Genomic DNA, 14967 nt, shown 5'->3' on the forward strand with positions numbered 1-14967 from the left:
ACAACTCTGCAGCACGTATCTCCCTCTGCAGCAGATGGCTGGCCTTGAAGCCTGTAGCTGTGTCCTGTTTCCCAGGCTTCGACTTTCGACGCAAACATCTCTTGGCAGCCTTTGGAAAAAGAGGCTTTTCTGTGCTTTTACTGCTCACCGCCCCCCCACTGCTCCCAGGGCTCCCAGGACGCTATCCTGCACCCCCAGTGGTAGGTAAAGGGCTCCCAGCAGCTTGCCTCTCTCCAAGCTCCTCACGCAGACACGTTGCATTACACGTGTAGCAATGACGAACTCCAGTGGAAAAACACTGCCTTGGGCTCCTCCCGCTGGCCTCCTTCTCCTTCTTCCGGAAAAGCACTCCTTGCCAGCTCCGCCCACTCTGAACCTCCACTTCATTCCAGCAGGCTTCTTAAACTTGCCTTTGGAAACCTTCGCCCCCCCCTCTGGGGCCCACAGCCCTTCCCAGCTGTGCACCGGCTCTCACGAAGGTGGTCAGCGACATCTTGCCTTTCTGTTCTGAAGCAGCCATCTCCCGGCCCTTGCTGTCCGCCTCCAGCCTCACAAACTCCCTGGAGCACTAGGCAAACGGCCTCTGGCTTCCTGGCACCCAGAACAGTAGACTTCAGATCAGCAGCCAGGTTGCCCAACTTCTTAAAGTGAGCATGGAATGTCCTCCAAGACTTGGCAGCCTGCCATCTTCTTCCGTTCTCCCAAGGGGCCCCAAGCTGTACTTACAGATCACAAGCTCCTCTGGCACTCCCTTCCGTGGAGAAACGATTTTCCTTGCTGCTCTCTTAGCTCCGCAGCTCTCCTTGCCTCTTAACACCAGGCAAAAAAAAACAACCACCATCTCCTGCCGAACTTCAAACGCATTCCGGCAGCTCCAGTGACAGTTTTACAAGCGGTGATTAAGTAAAAGCACAGAAAAGCCTCTTTTTCCAAAGGCTGCCAAGAGATGTTTGCGTCGAAAGAGATGTTTGCGTCGACAGCATACACCATCCATCCTATCCTCCTGTCGCACACAAATCCATCTAACCTTCCTATTCCAGGGTTATGTGTGATTGTCATGAAACCACGGGTGTTCCTGAACTCTGATTGTGGTGCTCAGTGTGAGTTTAGGATCATGGTAGTATCACCTACTTGAGCAGGGCTGAAGCTGAAAACACCTGCAAGGAAAAGCCTCCTTTGGACTCAGGGAGAGAGAGTTGGGAGGAGAGCCCTGCTGTGCCCTCCCTCTTCTGTCCTCCTCCTCTTTCAGAGGTGACCCATTGGGCTTTAAGGCTAATTTCTGCGAAGGCCAGCTGCTAAGTCTCAGCACAGTCCAGTGTGCCTCTTTTGCCCCCTAGCGGCTCAGACTGAGGAGAGCCAGTGTGGTGTAGTGGTTAAGAGCGGTTGACTTGTAATCTGGTGAACCTGGTTCACATCTCTGCTCCTCCACATGCAGCTGCAGGGTGACCTTGGGCTAGTCACACTTCTCTGAAGTCTCTCAGCTCCACTCACCTCACAGAGTGTTTGTTGTGGGGGAGGAAGGAGATTGTTAGCCGCTTTGAGACTCCTTAGGGTAGTGATAAAGCGGGATATCAAATCCAAACTACTACTACTACTACTCTTCTTCTTCTTCTTCTTCTTCTTCTTCTTCTTCTTCTTCTTCTTCTTCTTCTTCTTCACCACAGCAAGACTTGTGCAAAAATAGGGTGCCAGGTACTATATATGATACCCCATTCCCAGTCCCTTAACCAGGGTTCAATTTTCTTTCTATCTTTTCTTTCTATCTTTTATTTAATTTGATTTCTTACCCACCTTTTCCTATATCCAATGCCCTTTTAAAATGTATTAGGGAAGGGGGATTATTGGGTTTTTTTATTTTCATTTTTATTATGTATTATATGTTTTTATATTGTGATTTTATGTTGTAACCACCCTTAGACCTGCGGGTGTAGGGTGGTATACTAATTTAATAGATAATAGGGTCCCAAGGTGAGTTACAACAATAAAATATATAATTACAAAACAAATAACTTGTAGGTCAGAATTGAGCCGTAAAGCTGTTTTGGAAATGTGTAAATTACTGCTGGAACTTAGGAAGAGCTGCGAGGAAGAGAGAAAAGTTCTAAGAATCCAGGATAAGTTTAACTGTCATGCTGAATGAATTGTTACTCAGATGCAAACACTTTAGCCTGAGTTGGTTATAGAGAGAGACTCTGGAAACCTGTAGGAAAATATTGATGAATGTTTTGATTAATTTGTGGGGTTTTTTGTACTTTAAATTATTGCAGGTGACAATAGAACCATCGGAAGAACCTTTGTTTCCTGCTGATGAACTTTATGGGATAGTTGGAGAGCAGCTTAAAAGAAATTTTGATGTTAGAGAGGTATAAATACGAAATATTGCTGCCATGATTGTCTATTTTGTATTGTTTTAAATGTATCTGCTGCTTAATTGTTTTTTGTTTGCTATTTTTATTGTACATCACCTTGAGACAATTGTGAAGAAGGTGACTGATGACGGTGATGATAACAACCACTTTCTATAATAATTGGGCTTTCAGTTTCAAACACGTTCAGCCTAGTGTGTTCCTTCAGCTGGTAGTAATGAAGCCCAGTTACTTGGAATTTAATATCAATCTAATACAAAAGAGAATGTGATCTTAAAAATATTATCTGTTGTCACGAAGAATGAACTAATAATGTGTGTCTTGTTTGTTTTTCTACTTAAGGTCATTGCTAGACTTGTAGATGGAAGTAAATTCGATGAATTTAAAGCCTTATACGGGGATACCTTAATCACAGGTATTATTTTTAGGTGATTAGAAATCAAATTTCCTGCTACACATTTCAGAAAGTAGTTTATTTGTTTGCTATGGACTTGGACACTTCTTATGATATCAGAACCAAATTTGCATAAAGGTTCATGAGATCAGGGAGCAGGTGCCATTTTGAATCAAGATGGTGAACTGAACCTTTCAAAACTGCACCTATTTCCCCCACTTACTTCAAAACTGAACTGATTTTTTGTTTTTTATTTACAATTCATGAGGAACACCAGGTATGAAGCTGCTACTATTTAATATGTTGGAATATGGGTATGTTTGCATTTTAAAAATACTTTGTAAGAGCTTGTGGAAAATTAACAATTCATATAATTTATATGGAAGAATTGTGGCTGCAGGCCTAAAACTCTTATTCTTAGAATACTGATTTCATTCAAAAGGTGTTGAAATGTTTTATGCTTTCATTGTGAGATACATGTGCAATTTTGTCTTACTCTCATTTCCCCCTCTAGGATTTGCTCGGATATTTGGTTATCCGGTAGGAATAATTGGAAACAATGGTGTCCTTTTTTCAGAATCTGCAAAGAAGGTAAGTATAGCATACGTTATTGAAGCTCTGCCTTCCAGATTTTCATTATTGCTGAGAACAAAGCAAACACCATAGACTACATTCATAGTGGGTAATTAATTACCTTTTTGGTGGTTACTTATGACTATAAGAAGCATAACCAAGTCTAAAAAAAATAATAATTTCATATTTACATTTTCTTACATTTTAAGGCAGGGATGGGGAACCTGTAGCCTTCCAGATGTTGCTGGACTAGAACTCCAATTATCCTGTTTTATGTTGGCTGGGGAATTGTAGTCCGGGACATCTTCATGGCCACAGGCTCCCCATCCCTTTTTTAAGGAAATATAATTACTCTTGCTGATTTTAGATGTAAATACAGTGGTACCTCGGGTTAAGTACTTAATTCGTTCCAGAGGTCTGTACTTAACCTGAAACTGTTCTTAACCTGAAGCACCACTTTAGCTAATGGGGCCTCCTGCTGCCGCTGCGCCACCGGAGCACAATTTCTGTTCTAATGCTGAAGCAAAGTTCTTAACCTGAAGCACTATTTCTGGGTTAGCGGAGTCTGTAACCTGAAGCGTATGTAACCTGAAGCGTATGTAACCCGAGGTACCACTGTATGCCCAACAGGAAGAAACACTTAGAAGACATTCTGTCATAGATTTATTGTCTAATAGTGTGTGTATGTAATAATACTGACTTAACTTTCAGTGTTGTTGTAAGGGTTACAACTAGATAGTGCACGGGAAACACTTTGAACGTTTGTACAGATGCTAAGTATGATTATTAACAAAGTTACGAAAGCTTTTTCTCAAGACCTGCCACGCTGCAATAATTTTTTAGTCTAACCTGCTATTTTGTCACTCTTAATGGCAGTGATCTAACGTACTATTTCTAGCATTCCGTACCACAGCAAACTTGTTTCCTCAGTTATTACCACCTACCATTTATCACATCCTTATGTGTTGAAACTTGCTTCAAATCTATTTTAGCAGTTATTGGGGAATGAGTAACTTCTTCATGAATCAGCTGTTTACGAAGATAAGTAACACTAACTGGGAAAAGTTGTTTTATTCTGAAGCAATTTGAGAGTATTACTACAGTTAGAAAAAATAACAGACAAGCTGATACTCAGGTATAGGGTCATTTCCAACGGAGGGAATTGGGAAAGTGCAATTATGTGTTGGAATGTTTGTTTTTTAATTAGATAAGCATTATATATCATGTAAAAGATTGTGATATATACACACACACACACACACACACACATACACACACACACACACACACACACACACACACACACACACACACACAGCAACTTAATAAAACATTGTCATGGAAGCACCTATTGGTTTTAACAATAGATGGGATTGAAGATAAGCTGTTCAACAATTAACTGCCAGTAGGTCCCTTTACCTTTTAGATAAACTATCTTTTTACTGTCTTTACAGGGCACCCATTTTATTCAGCTTTGTTGTCAGAGAAACATTCCCATTGTATTTCTGCAAAACATCACAGGTCTGTGACTCATTATGATTTATGTAGCTGAATTTCAGGGGAAATAAATTATTTGGAGCTGCAGATTCATTGCATAGCCCCCAGGCAACTAAATACGTAGTAGTAATAAATATATTCCTATCCATTATTTATAACCTTTATTTGTTTTTTTAGGAGGGCTGTAGAGCTGACATTAAGTAAAGTGTTATTAAAGTGTCTTAAAATCTAAGCAGTATATAATGACTGTTATCTTAAAGTAAGAATAGATTAATACCTTAAATAGCGAGGAAGCTATTTATGTTGTGTTTTAGTTGGGGTGGGCCCAGTAAAGGTGTTACCTTTGGATTCTCTCCCCACCCCCTCTGCAATGGACCAGTAAGATTACTTTGCAAAATTGGTTGACATTGATCTTGCTGCTTTTCTAATTCACTAGGTTTCATGGTTGGTAAGGATTATGAAGCTGGTGGAATAGCAAAAGATGGAGCCAAGATGGTAACTGCTGTAGCATGTGCCAATGTGCCTAAAATAACAGTACTAATTGGAGGTTCCTATGGAGCTGGAAATTATGGGATGTGTGGAAGAGCATATAGGTAAGTATGTGCCTAGAATTAGTTAACTGTTAAATGCAGTTGTGGCTCAGGCAGACTATGCCACCTGTGTTTATTCACCTTATACAGGTGAATTAGTGAATGTATGCATTCGTATGTCCTACTCATTGTATTAGATCCCTTGGTCATTCCAGTTACATGGTGCTTATGTCACTTTGTATGTGTAATGTTGCAGTATCCTGGCACAGAAACTCAAATACCCCTTCTTTATAGCTAGAAAAACTTGATGAAAATTTTGATCCTCACTGTAGGTACCAATGGATAATTAAGCGGTATAACAACTCTGCTAAATGAATTAAATAAATGGCATGCTTAAGGAAAATGGTGGATCTTTGCTGCTTTCATATTATGCAAATCACAATGACAGTAAGGAAGTTTAGGTACATGATGGAGCAGGTCTTTGAAACTCTTCCTGTCCCTGTGCCCCTCAAACATAAAATAAAATTAGAATAATTCTGGAGTAGGGCATTTGGGGGGAAAGCAGGAGATTTGCGCCCCGTGTTAGTTTGTTTTATCTTTTTCAGTCCCAGATTCCTTTTTATGTGGCCAAATGCTCGGATCTCAGTTATGGGAGGAGAGCAAGCTGCAATGGTTTTGGCTACAATAGCCAAGGACCGAAAAGCAAGGGAAGGGAAGCAGGTAAGTATTTTTTGTTATTGACGTGGGTAAGAAGAAGGTGTAAATCTGGGAATGGGGCAGGGAGAGAGATGTGAGATTGAAGCTTTCTGGTTCTTGTTCTTGTCATGCTAACCTATGGTCTTATGCAACCAGTGTGCAATATCACTTCTTAATAGATAAAAGTGTAGCTCTTGCAGACTAAAACCCCACTTTCTTTCCATATCAATCCACTAGCTAACTGAAGAGGAGGAAAAAACTCTCAAAGAGCCAATCATCCGGAGGTTTGAAGAGGAAGGCAGTCCTTACTACTCTAGTGCACGGTAACATATAGATTATAGTTTAACATGCTATGGTGTTTTGCTTCCACACCCCCCCCCTCGCCACCACAACCTGTGGTGGTGGTTCTGATAAAGCTTAAGCTGCAAAGATGTTGGATTGTCATGAGGGTCAGATAGGTAATGCCTTACTCTTCCATTAGCGGAACAAGAGACTTGATTGGATCAGGCCCTTTATTATCAGCTATTTATTAAACATTGTTAATGTGCAAAGTGTTCAGTCCTGTGCACCCACAAAATTGGTAAATATAATCAACACTCCGATTTAACAGATGAAATACTGAGGTTCAAATATAATAACTCTAGTTAAGGCTATTCCACGTACCTGAGGGCACTGGCGGAGGAAAAGTGCAGGGGGATCGCATCGCCCCTGGCAGCATGTCCCGGTGGGGTGCCATCACAGCTGCCCCCCCTGCCTGCGCTGGGTGCCATGCCCCCAGGATGCGTGCCAGCCCCTGCCTGCTCCTCCACTGCCTGAGGGGGATGTGAAGTCTGATAATCAAGGATCAAGCTCAGTACTCTTATTTACCAGCCGAAACTGGCTTTTCATGATCTGCTAGAGATAAATTTACATGGATCATTTTGTGTTTTACTAGGCATGAGGGCAGCCAGCATCTCTCTTAGAATTACTAAAGCAGAGTGTATGTTTATTATGTTATTTAAAAGTTTTTATTTAGTAATAGTAGCAAGCCATATCTTTCTTGTGATAATTCAAGAAACGCATTTGAAGAATGCTAGAGCTTTTATCTTCCAAAAAGCAAATGAAACTGTTTACCACAGAGGATATATTTTACTTGCATTTGAATTACCACCTTGTAAATCTGATCAGTCAGATTTATTAAAAGGTGTTAATAAGTGTGAGTTCAAACACAAAACTTCACTGTCTATTATTCATTGTCCTACTGCCAACACCAAACAATTGCAAGAACCTGGGGCAATCTTTTTTCTTGAGAGTTGACATAGCAGGCTGTGTTGCATGTTGTCGCTAAGACATTGTTTAGCATTATGAGAACAAACTGCAATGAGCCTTGCAGGGCTTGCTTGCTCCCATCTTCCCCTCTCCTGATCCCAAACAACTGCAAAGAGGTTAAGCTCACAGCTTGCCATGTTGTCTGAACCCAGACAAACTGTGACTAATGTTAAATATACCTGGTTGCCATAAACCAGCTTATTCAAACCACAGTCAACATTGTAGTTTTGCAGTGTTCAGATGATAGGCTAAAGCGCAGTTATACTAAAACAGTAATTTCCTAGCTATTGGCCATTACAGAGGAAGAAAAGAGCTTGCATTCCTGAGGTTCACTACAATTTGTTCTCAGAATACTAAACCATGGTTTTAGCATTAATGTCCAAATGCATCCAGCGTTTGTGAATTACTCAATTCTCACAGACTTATCTATATAGTAGTAGCCTATCTTGTACTCCTTGCTGTCAACTGGAAATTCATGGTCTTTGATATAGATTGGCCTTAGCAATAAATACGAATCTGGGTGATTCATCTCAGTTGCAAAAATACGTGTGGTTAAACCGCTTGAGGACCTGGCTTTGTCTAGCTGTCACAGAATTTCATATGTCTCCCCAGGCCAGAAGGGACAAATAAATACATGTATTTTCATCTTTTATTATTGGATTATACTGCAGTCAAGAAAACTTCTCATTGAACTAATTACATTAAAGAAATTATCAACAGACTGTATGTGCTTAAACCAAATCCTTAATTTGGAGGTATTTTTCCCCTCTCTGTGTTCTCTTCTGGGATCTAATAACTGGAGGCCCTTTATATTTTTTATATGTGTTAAAGGCCTGAAAAATAATTGGATTTTTAAGCATGCAGTATGTGCATAGTTGTGATACAAGAAATGTCTGCCTTTCAGCGGATGATCTTGTAAGCAGTCAATTAGTTATTGGTTGTACAAAGGTTATTTTAACTTTAGGCTTTTAAACTTGTCTCTACTAAGAAATGTTCAGTAATTGTGATGAAAAGGCTAAAAATTAGAGGTATTCCATCATTTTTTGCTTTTAAATTTGAGATCTTCATGAGAGAACATTTCAGACATGTTTGGTCTGCCTCTACCTATGCAGTGCTTGACCTTTTCAGTAATAAAGTATCTCTGATGCTCTTCAGATCCATCATTAAATTGCTGCAATGCTAAAGTACTTGGAAAAATAGGATCTACTAAGAACATTTCTTATGCAACCTCATTGAAAGGAATAGGACTTACACAGGGGCACAACTGTGATTGCATAGAATTTCCTGATAGTTTGTATCCACTGATACAATTGGGCATTCTAGATTCCCTTTTCCAATTCAGCTTCTTGAACTTTGTTGATGATCCCCTGCTTGTCATAAGCAGTGTTTTAGGTGGTAAAAGGTAAAGGACCCCTGGACGGTTAAGTCCAGTCAAAGGCGACTATGGGGTGCGGCACTCATCTTGCTTTTCAGGCCAAGGGAGCCAGCGTTTGTCCACAGACAACTTTCCAGGTCATGTGGCCAGCATGACTAAACCGCTATTGGCGCAACGGAACACCGTGACGGAAACCATAGGACATGGAAACGCTGTTTACTTTCCTGCCGCAGCGGTACCTATTTATCTACTTGCACTGGTATGCTTTTGAACTGCTAAGTTGGCAGAAGCTGGGACAGAGCAACGGGAACTCGCCCGTCGCACGGATTTAAACTGCTGACCTTCTGATCAGCAAGCTCAAGAGGCTCAGTGGCTTAGACCACAGCACCACCCGCATGCAATAATTGGTAGCAAGAGCTCCAAAAGCTTGTTTTGTGCACACAAATTATATGTACAGTACTTTATACCCTAAGCATTGAAATATACGTCCACCAAGTGCAAGTGGAAATATTTCCCCTCGACTAAATTAATCCTGGTGTTTCTAGTGGGTAAAAGTCTGTATGCTTAAGTTCAAGAGGAAAAGCCATTATTGTCTCGAAAGACACTAGTCTGTGCTACAGGGGTGTCAGAACTACAACGAGGCAAAAAAGGGGGAAGCTCCTCCTTTAAACTCTTTTTTTTATTTTCCGATCCACCACTGACTCCTTTGATCCACCCTGGCTACTATTAGCGCCTGTATGGCATTTTGCTGCTGCTCTGGCTTGCTATATGCTTAGGAAGTGCTGTTTGTTTCATAAGAATCAGATTATTTCCCTCAGAGCTGCAATATCAATATACAAATGCAGTTCTTTTTGACATCAACAAAAAGTTTTCTCATTGAATTTGTGACACAAATCAGAATGATTTCTATAAAAGATATTAAGAGAATGCTAGATTACAAAGTCAAATAAAAGGAATTTTTATTGATATTAGTATAAGGCCAAGTATCTGAATCTTGGACAAATTGCCAGGATCCGTGTGAATCTGTAGTAGTGGATCCAGTGACATTTTTGGATCTAGACCCTCAGAGAGCAAGGCCAATTTGGTTTTTGTTTGACCCTCTTCTGGGTTAGGAACAGTGCATGCTTAAGGGAGCTTTATTCTTAATTCCTATGCCTGTGTCTCTGGATCTAGTTCACTGCAGCTGCTTTCATAGATCCCAGTCAGTGGATTTGAATTCTGTGCATAGCACCCAACAAATGACATTTCTGCTTATTTGTTGGGGATATTGGGGAGGCAGATTCCAGTCTCCCCATCACTTCTTCAGTGGGTGATCGGCTGTATTAACAATGACAGTGTGCTGCATGCATGTGTGTATATGTTATTTTGCAAATCACTCTGTATGCACACTGTGATGTTTATATTGGCACTGTGATCTTTGTACTATAAAGTTGGGACTACGGAGGCAGAACAGTGCATTTTTTAAAAATGGAGACACATTTCTTTATTAGCTCTGCATATAAATTTTATCTCATTCTGCGTACAGGATGTCAGTAGTCTGCTCCATAGTTGTATTTCCTCATCAAACGTGCCTGACTAGAACATTTCACATGCAGAGGTCTTAATTACCAAGAGTCATTAGCCAGACATCTTTTTAATGAGCTAGATTAATCTGCTTTCAGGTCTCTAAAAGGAGTTTAATCAGTTTACCTTGTAACAAATGACACGAGCAGCTTTCTTCCCAAGCCCTCTTCTTCTCGCAGAGGCCCTGTTATGAATTTTTTACAAGCAGAGATATGATTCATGGTCTCGCCATGGGGTTTGATGGGTTGCTCAATAATTAATGCTTTGTCCTGTTACAGAAGGCAGTTTTCACTAAACAAAGATAGGAAGCCACAGTGATTTGGAGAAAGTAATCTTTTATCTTACGGTGAAAAATCTTTCAAGTTGCCAATAAAAATTCTATTTGCCATATCAAAATTGTGTTCTACAGATTCAAAGGATAGACAGATATTTTTCTTGTTATAGTGCTTTTTTTTAAAGGCTAGACTTGGGCCAATAAGATTTTCTGAAGAAGTGTGCATGCACACGAAAGCTCATACCAATAACAAACTTAGTTGGTCTCTAAGGTGCTACTGGAAGGAATTTTTTATTTTATTTTGACTACGGCAGACCAACACGGCTACCTACCTGTAACTAAGATTTTCTTAGAATACAGTCCTGAGTCTTGGTCAGTGTTTTCATTTAATTTTGATACCTTGTCTAGAATATCAAAATGTGTGGGGTTTTTTTTAATCCTGAGAGAGGAATTGCTCTTTGGCTTCTAACAGGACCCCCAAGAGGCTATAGTGAGGTTAAAGCCAGAAGGATAAAGTGTAATTGAAAATTCAAATGTACAGGGCAAAGCAGGTTTTTTAAAGCCCTTAAAACTACGAGGCAGAAATGGCTATGCCAAAAGCATCCTTGAACAATATGGTTTTTATAAGGCGTCTAGAACCATCATCAAGAAAGAGCCAGCCAAGCTTCCCAGGGCAATTCACAGTCTTGGAATCATGAATGAGATGTGTGTCATACCCACCAACTGTTCAGGTGGTGGTGAAATTTGTAGCAGATCCTCTATTGAAAACCTAAGCAGAAGGATAGGATCGTGGAAGGACTGCATTTTAAGTATCCTGATCCCAAATAATTGAAGGCTTTAAAGCCAACATTCTGGATTGGGCTTGGAGATGGACCAGGGACCAATTTAGATGGTACATAATTCACCAAGACATGTTACCAATCAATGTGTAAGAGCAACCAGATCTGCAAAAGCAATCCTGGCCCCAGACACACCTTAGACATTTAGAGCAAAGCAAAACTGGATCCATGCGCACACCCAAACTGCGAACCTAGTTCTTAGGAATATTCTTCAACCCTATCCAGAGTGGGTATCAATTACTGTATTTTTTGTCCTATAGGGCGCACCGACCCATAGGAACTCCCGCCAGGCTTGCAAGGCTTGCGGATAGCTTTCTGAAGCCTGGAGAGCTAGAGGCATCGGTGCGCAGCGACCCCTCTCACTCTCTAGGCTTCAGCGAAAGCCTGCATTCGCCCCATAGGACGCACACACATTTCCCCTTCATTTTTGGAGGGGGAAAAGTGTGTCCTATGGGGCAAAAAAATAAGGTATTTCCAACCATACACTAGTGCCGCTAAGTAATTTTTAGACTCTGTTTTGCTAGTCTTAAGAGCCTTCACTTTAAATGCTAGTGTGTTGTTCCTTCACCTTCTTCAAAGTGCCGTAAGCCAGTCCTGCGTTTGGGGGCTCCCTTCATTCTGCCCTGGACTTTTGCTCCCCAATCCTTCCCTGATATCAATACTCCAAACAAACTTCATATTTTAAAAATTCAGGCCATTCACATATTAAAGAAAAGTACTATCTTCTCCTTGTGTTTCTACCATAAGTCAATTAGAGAAAGATGTGGCTAAAGGACATTTGTATTTTTTAAATTTTTTTTAAAGCCAGAAGCTAAAAGATAAATGAAAAGGAGCTATGATGCAGTAGCACATTACAACAGAGAGAGCATGCTGCTTGGAAATCACACATCCAGGAATGCTAAGTTTGAATAATCTTTTAAGGGGCTTGAGAAAGGTCAAAGAACAGCTGTTATGATTGTAAGTGTAACCGGCGAAAGCAAACCAAGACCATCTCCAAGACCTGATGGGGTTAGGCTGCCATAAGTATGTTTTCATGTACAAATGAAGTTTGGTTTGTCCTGTTCTTTAGGAATATTAACACTCAGGAAGCGGGCTGCACGTTTTCTGCATAATTAGATTTAAAAATATAATCTTCAGACAATAAACAGTTGAAGGCTTGATTCTTTAGCCAGAGGAAAATACCCTATTCTAACCATTCAGTTCCGACTGCTTATTGGCAGATGAATGTTCTAAAGCACTTGTTTTCCAGATGGCCTGCTCTCTCTTACTTTCTGCCCTCTAAAATAACAATCAAATAAAATTACTTGAGAGATCTGTATGATCAGTTTGCTTATTGACTTTGCAACTGGCTTCCACACACTCGACATAAATCTAAAAATTAAATGAATGGATGTACTCAGCATTGGGATAGAGTGCTTTTGTTACCTTTTTTAGTTTAGAATCCATTGCTTTAAGGCAATTTGTTATGACTTGGATTACTTTCCATTAGTTTCCATTCTTCAACAAAGAAGATTAATGAAATGATTGTTGGCAGAGCATTACAAAGAAATGTCTCACCACTTTCTATATCTTTGAGTTGAATACAAAAACCATATTTAGTTGACATTTAAGCCCAGTAATTAGTCATAATTTACATTTCCCCTTTAGAGAACAGATATTGTAAAAAAGTATGTTTGTGTTTGTGTGTGTGTACATGCTGGAGGAGACATGAAAGTGTTTCTTTGGATTGTGCTCTATATGTGTGGGATAGCTTAATACAAAACTAAATAGTTTTGTACAAATTCTGCTGAAATAATAATAATAATAATAGTAATAATAATAATAATAGAATTTATATACCGCCCTATTGTTTTGTGTAAACCGCTTTGTTACGTGTGTGTGTGTGTGTGTGTGTGTGTGTGTGTGTAAACAAACAAACACTGGATTTAGAGCATAGTTGTCAGAAGGGGTGACCATGCCTGTGGTTCGCATCCAATTCTTGCATGAAATTAAAAATGTAGACACTTTTCCTTTAAAAGGTTCCCTGTATGGGAGCTCCTGGATAGGTCTGCCTGAAATTCAGAAGGCTTTATCCTCTAAAGTGGGGCTTCTTTGCATACAGACTTCATCCACATGTGGAAAATAAAAATTATACCTCTTTTTGGATTTCCCTCTTACAGTCAGTGGTGGTGAAACAGCTTCAGATTTAAAAGTTCAGATTTTGGCCTGAATAACAAATCAAAACAGATCTGAAATGTGCTATTTCCACATACTGCAGATACAGGTGAATGTTGTGGTCACAGCACACTTTTAGCCTTTATGTTGTTGTTTATAGGGTGGTTGTTGTTGTTATTCCATTGTAGTTTGAATATGGAAAAGTTGCATTCTCCTCTGTTACATAGCTGTCACTTTTGGTTTTTTTGTTTTTCTAATGGAAATATTTGTTGAATATTGAATGACTAACAGGATCTATAGCAGTCTCAGGATGGAATCATAACTGAATAGAATCCATTGGGATCCTATGGCCTTTAAATGTAGCAAAGCTATGTATGTGGGAGCCACATGGCACAGTGCAGATTCTACTAAAGTCTACTGCCCATGTAGTGGTGTCACTTAAATGCTACTACTAGCAAAATGTAGCTGGGTACTATGCTAAAGGTTCCATTTATTGCTTATTAAACTGAAATAGCTTTCTATGTCACTTGCAGTAAAAATGTAACCCTTTATTTTTGCTTTTTATTTCTCAGGCTGTGGGATGATGGAATTATTGACCCGGCTGATACAAGACTGGTTTTGGGTCTCAGCCTGAGTGCTGCACTCAATGCGCCCACCCAGAAGACAGAGTTTGGAGTTTTCCGAATGTGATTTGGACGGTCTGGCAGTGGCACCTCTGGATTATTAATATGATTTTAATTAACAAATCGAAACATAAAATGGACTAAAAGAATCAGTATATCAAATAAAGATTTGTTCAATACTGTAGTTGGGTTTTATTTTTATGCATATTGAAATAAGGCTTCATATGATATCGCTCTAGTAATTAGACAGGTAATTGTGGCATTTTTGTAAAAAAAAAATCGGAACAATTTATTAAATAATTGAAATTGGATTCACAAGTATCTTCTCCATAACATTCAAATTTGAATCTAAGGCATATAAGTGATTCAGAAGCCAGACAGCTCATACATCTTCATTAATTTAATTCAAATAGCCAAGCATCACATACACCTTTATATATTTCAGTTAACTAAAATGAGCTATAATTAACAGTGAGTAATAATGAGTAGGTAAGAAAGAACAAAGCCATATATCTTATTTTGCTGTACAGTCATATTTCTCTCGCAGATGTTATTTTGTCCCCAGTGTTACTCTCCTCCTTTGGTGCCCCACCTGTAACGTACAGGGTGACGTTCAATGATGTCTTGCTACTTGCCCAATGGAAATATGCTTGCACAATGGGAATTGCAATTTCTCCCCCCTCTGCCAGCCCCCATGTGCCCCTCCCAAATTATTCTGGTGGGAGGAGAGAAAGAAGAAGCCCCACCCTGTATAAATGAACACCTGCTTCCACTG

General features: G+C 39.9%; 1 protein-coding gene across 1 annotated transcript in view; it reads left to right on the plus strand.

Annotated features, from left to right (window-relative positions):
• MCCC2 (methylcrotonyl-CoA carboxylase subunit 2) overlaps positions 1–14376 on the plus strand; it is a 31885-nt gene extending 17509 nt beyond the window's left edge. Inside the window, exons 10-17 of the mRNA XM_077936279.1 lie at positions 2268–2363; positions 2709–2781; positions 3275–3351; positions 4788–4854; positions 5267–5423; positions 5966–6080; positions 6294–6379; positions 14142–14376. Of these exons, the coding sequence (XP_077792405.1) occupies positions 2268–2363; positions 2709–2781; positions 3275–3351; positions 4788–4854; positions 5267–5423; positions 5966–6080; positions 6294–6379; positions 14142–14259 (789 nt within the window). The 3' untranslated portion in view covers positions 14260–14376. The remainder of the gene's footprint in view (positions 1–2267; positions 2364–2708; positions 2782–3274; positions 3352–4787; positions 4855–5266; positions 5424–5965; positions 6081–6293; positions 6380–14141) is intronic.
• The last annotated feature ends 591 nt before the right edge of the window (positions 14377–14967 follow it).

The sequence above is a fragment of the Podarcis muralis genome, chromosome 11 (genome assembly GCF_964188315.1).
Source record: "Podarcis muralis chromosome 11, rPodMur119.hap1.1, whole genome shotgun sequence".
Lineage (NCBI taxonomy): Eukaryota > Metazoa > Chordata > Lepidosauria > Squamata > Lacertidae > Podarcis > Podarcis muralis.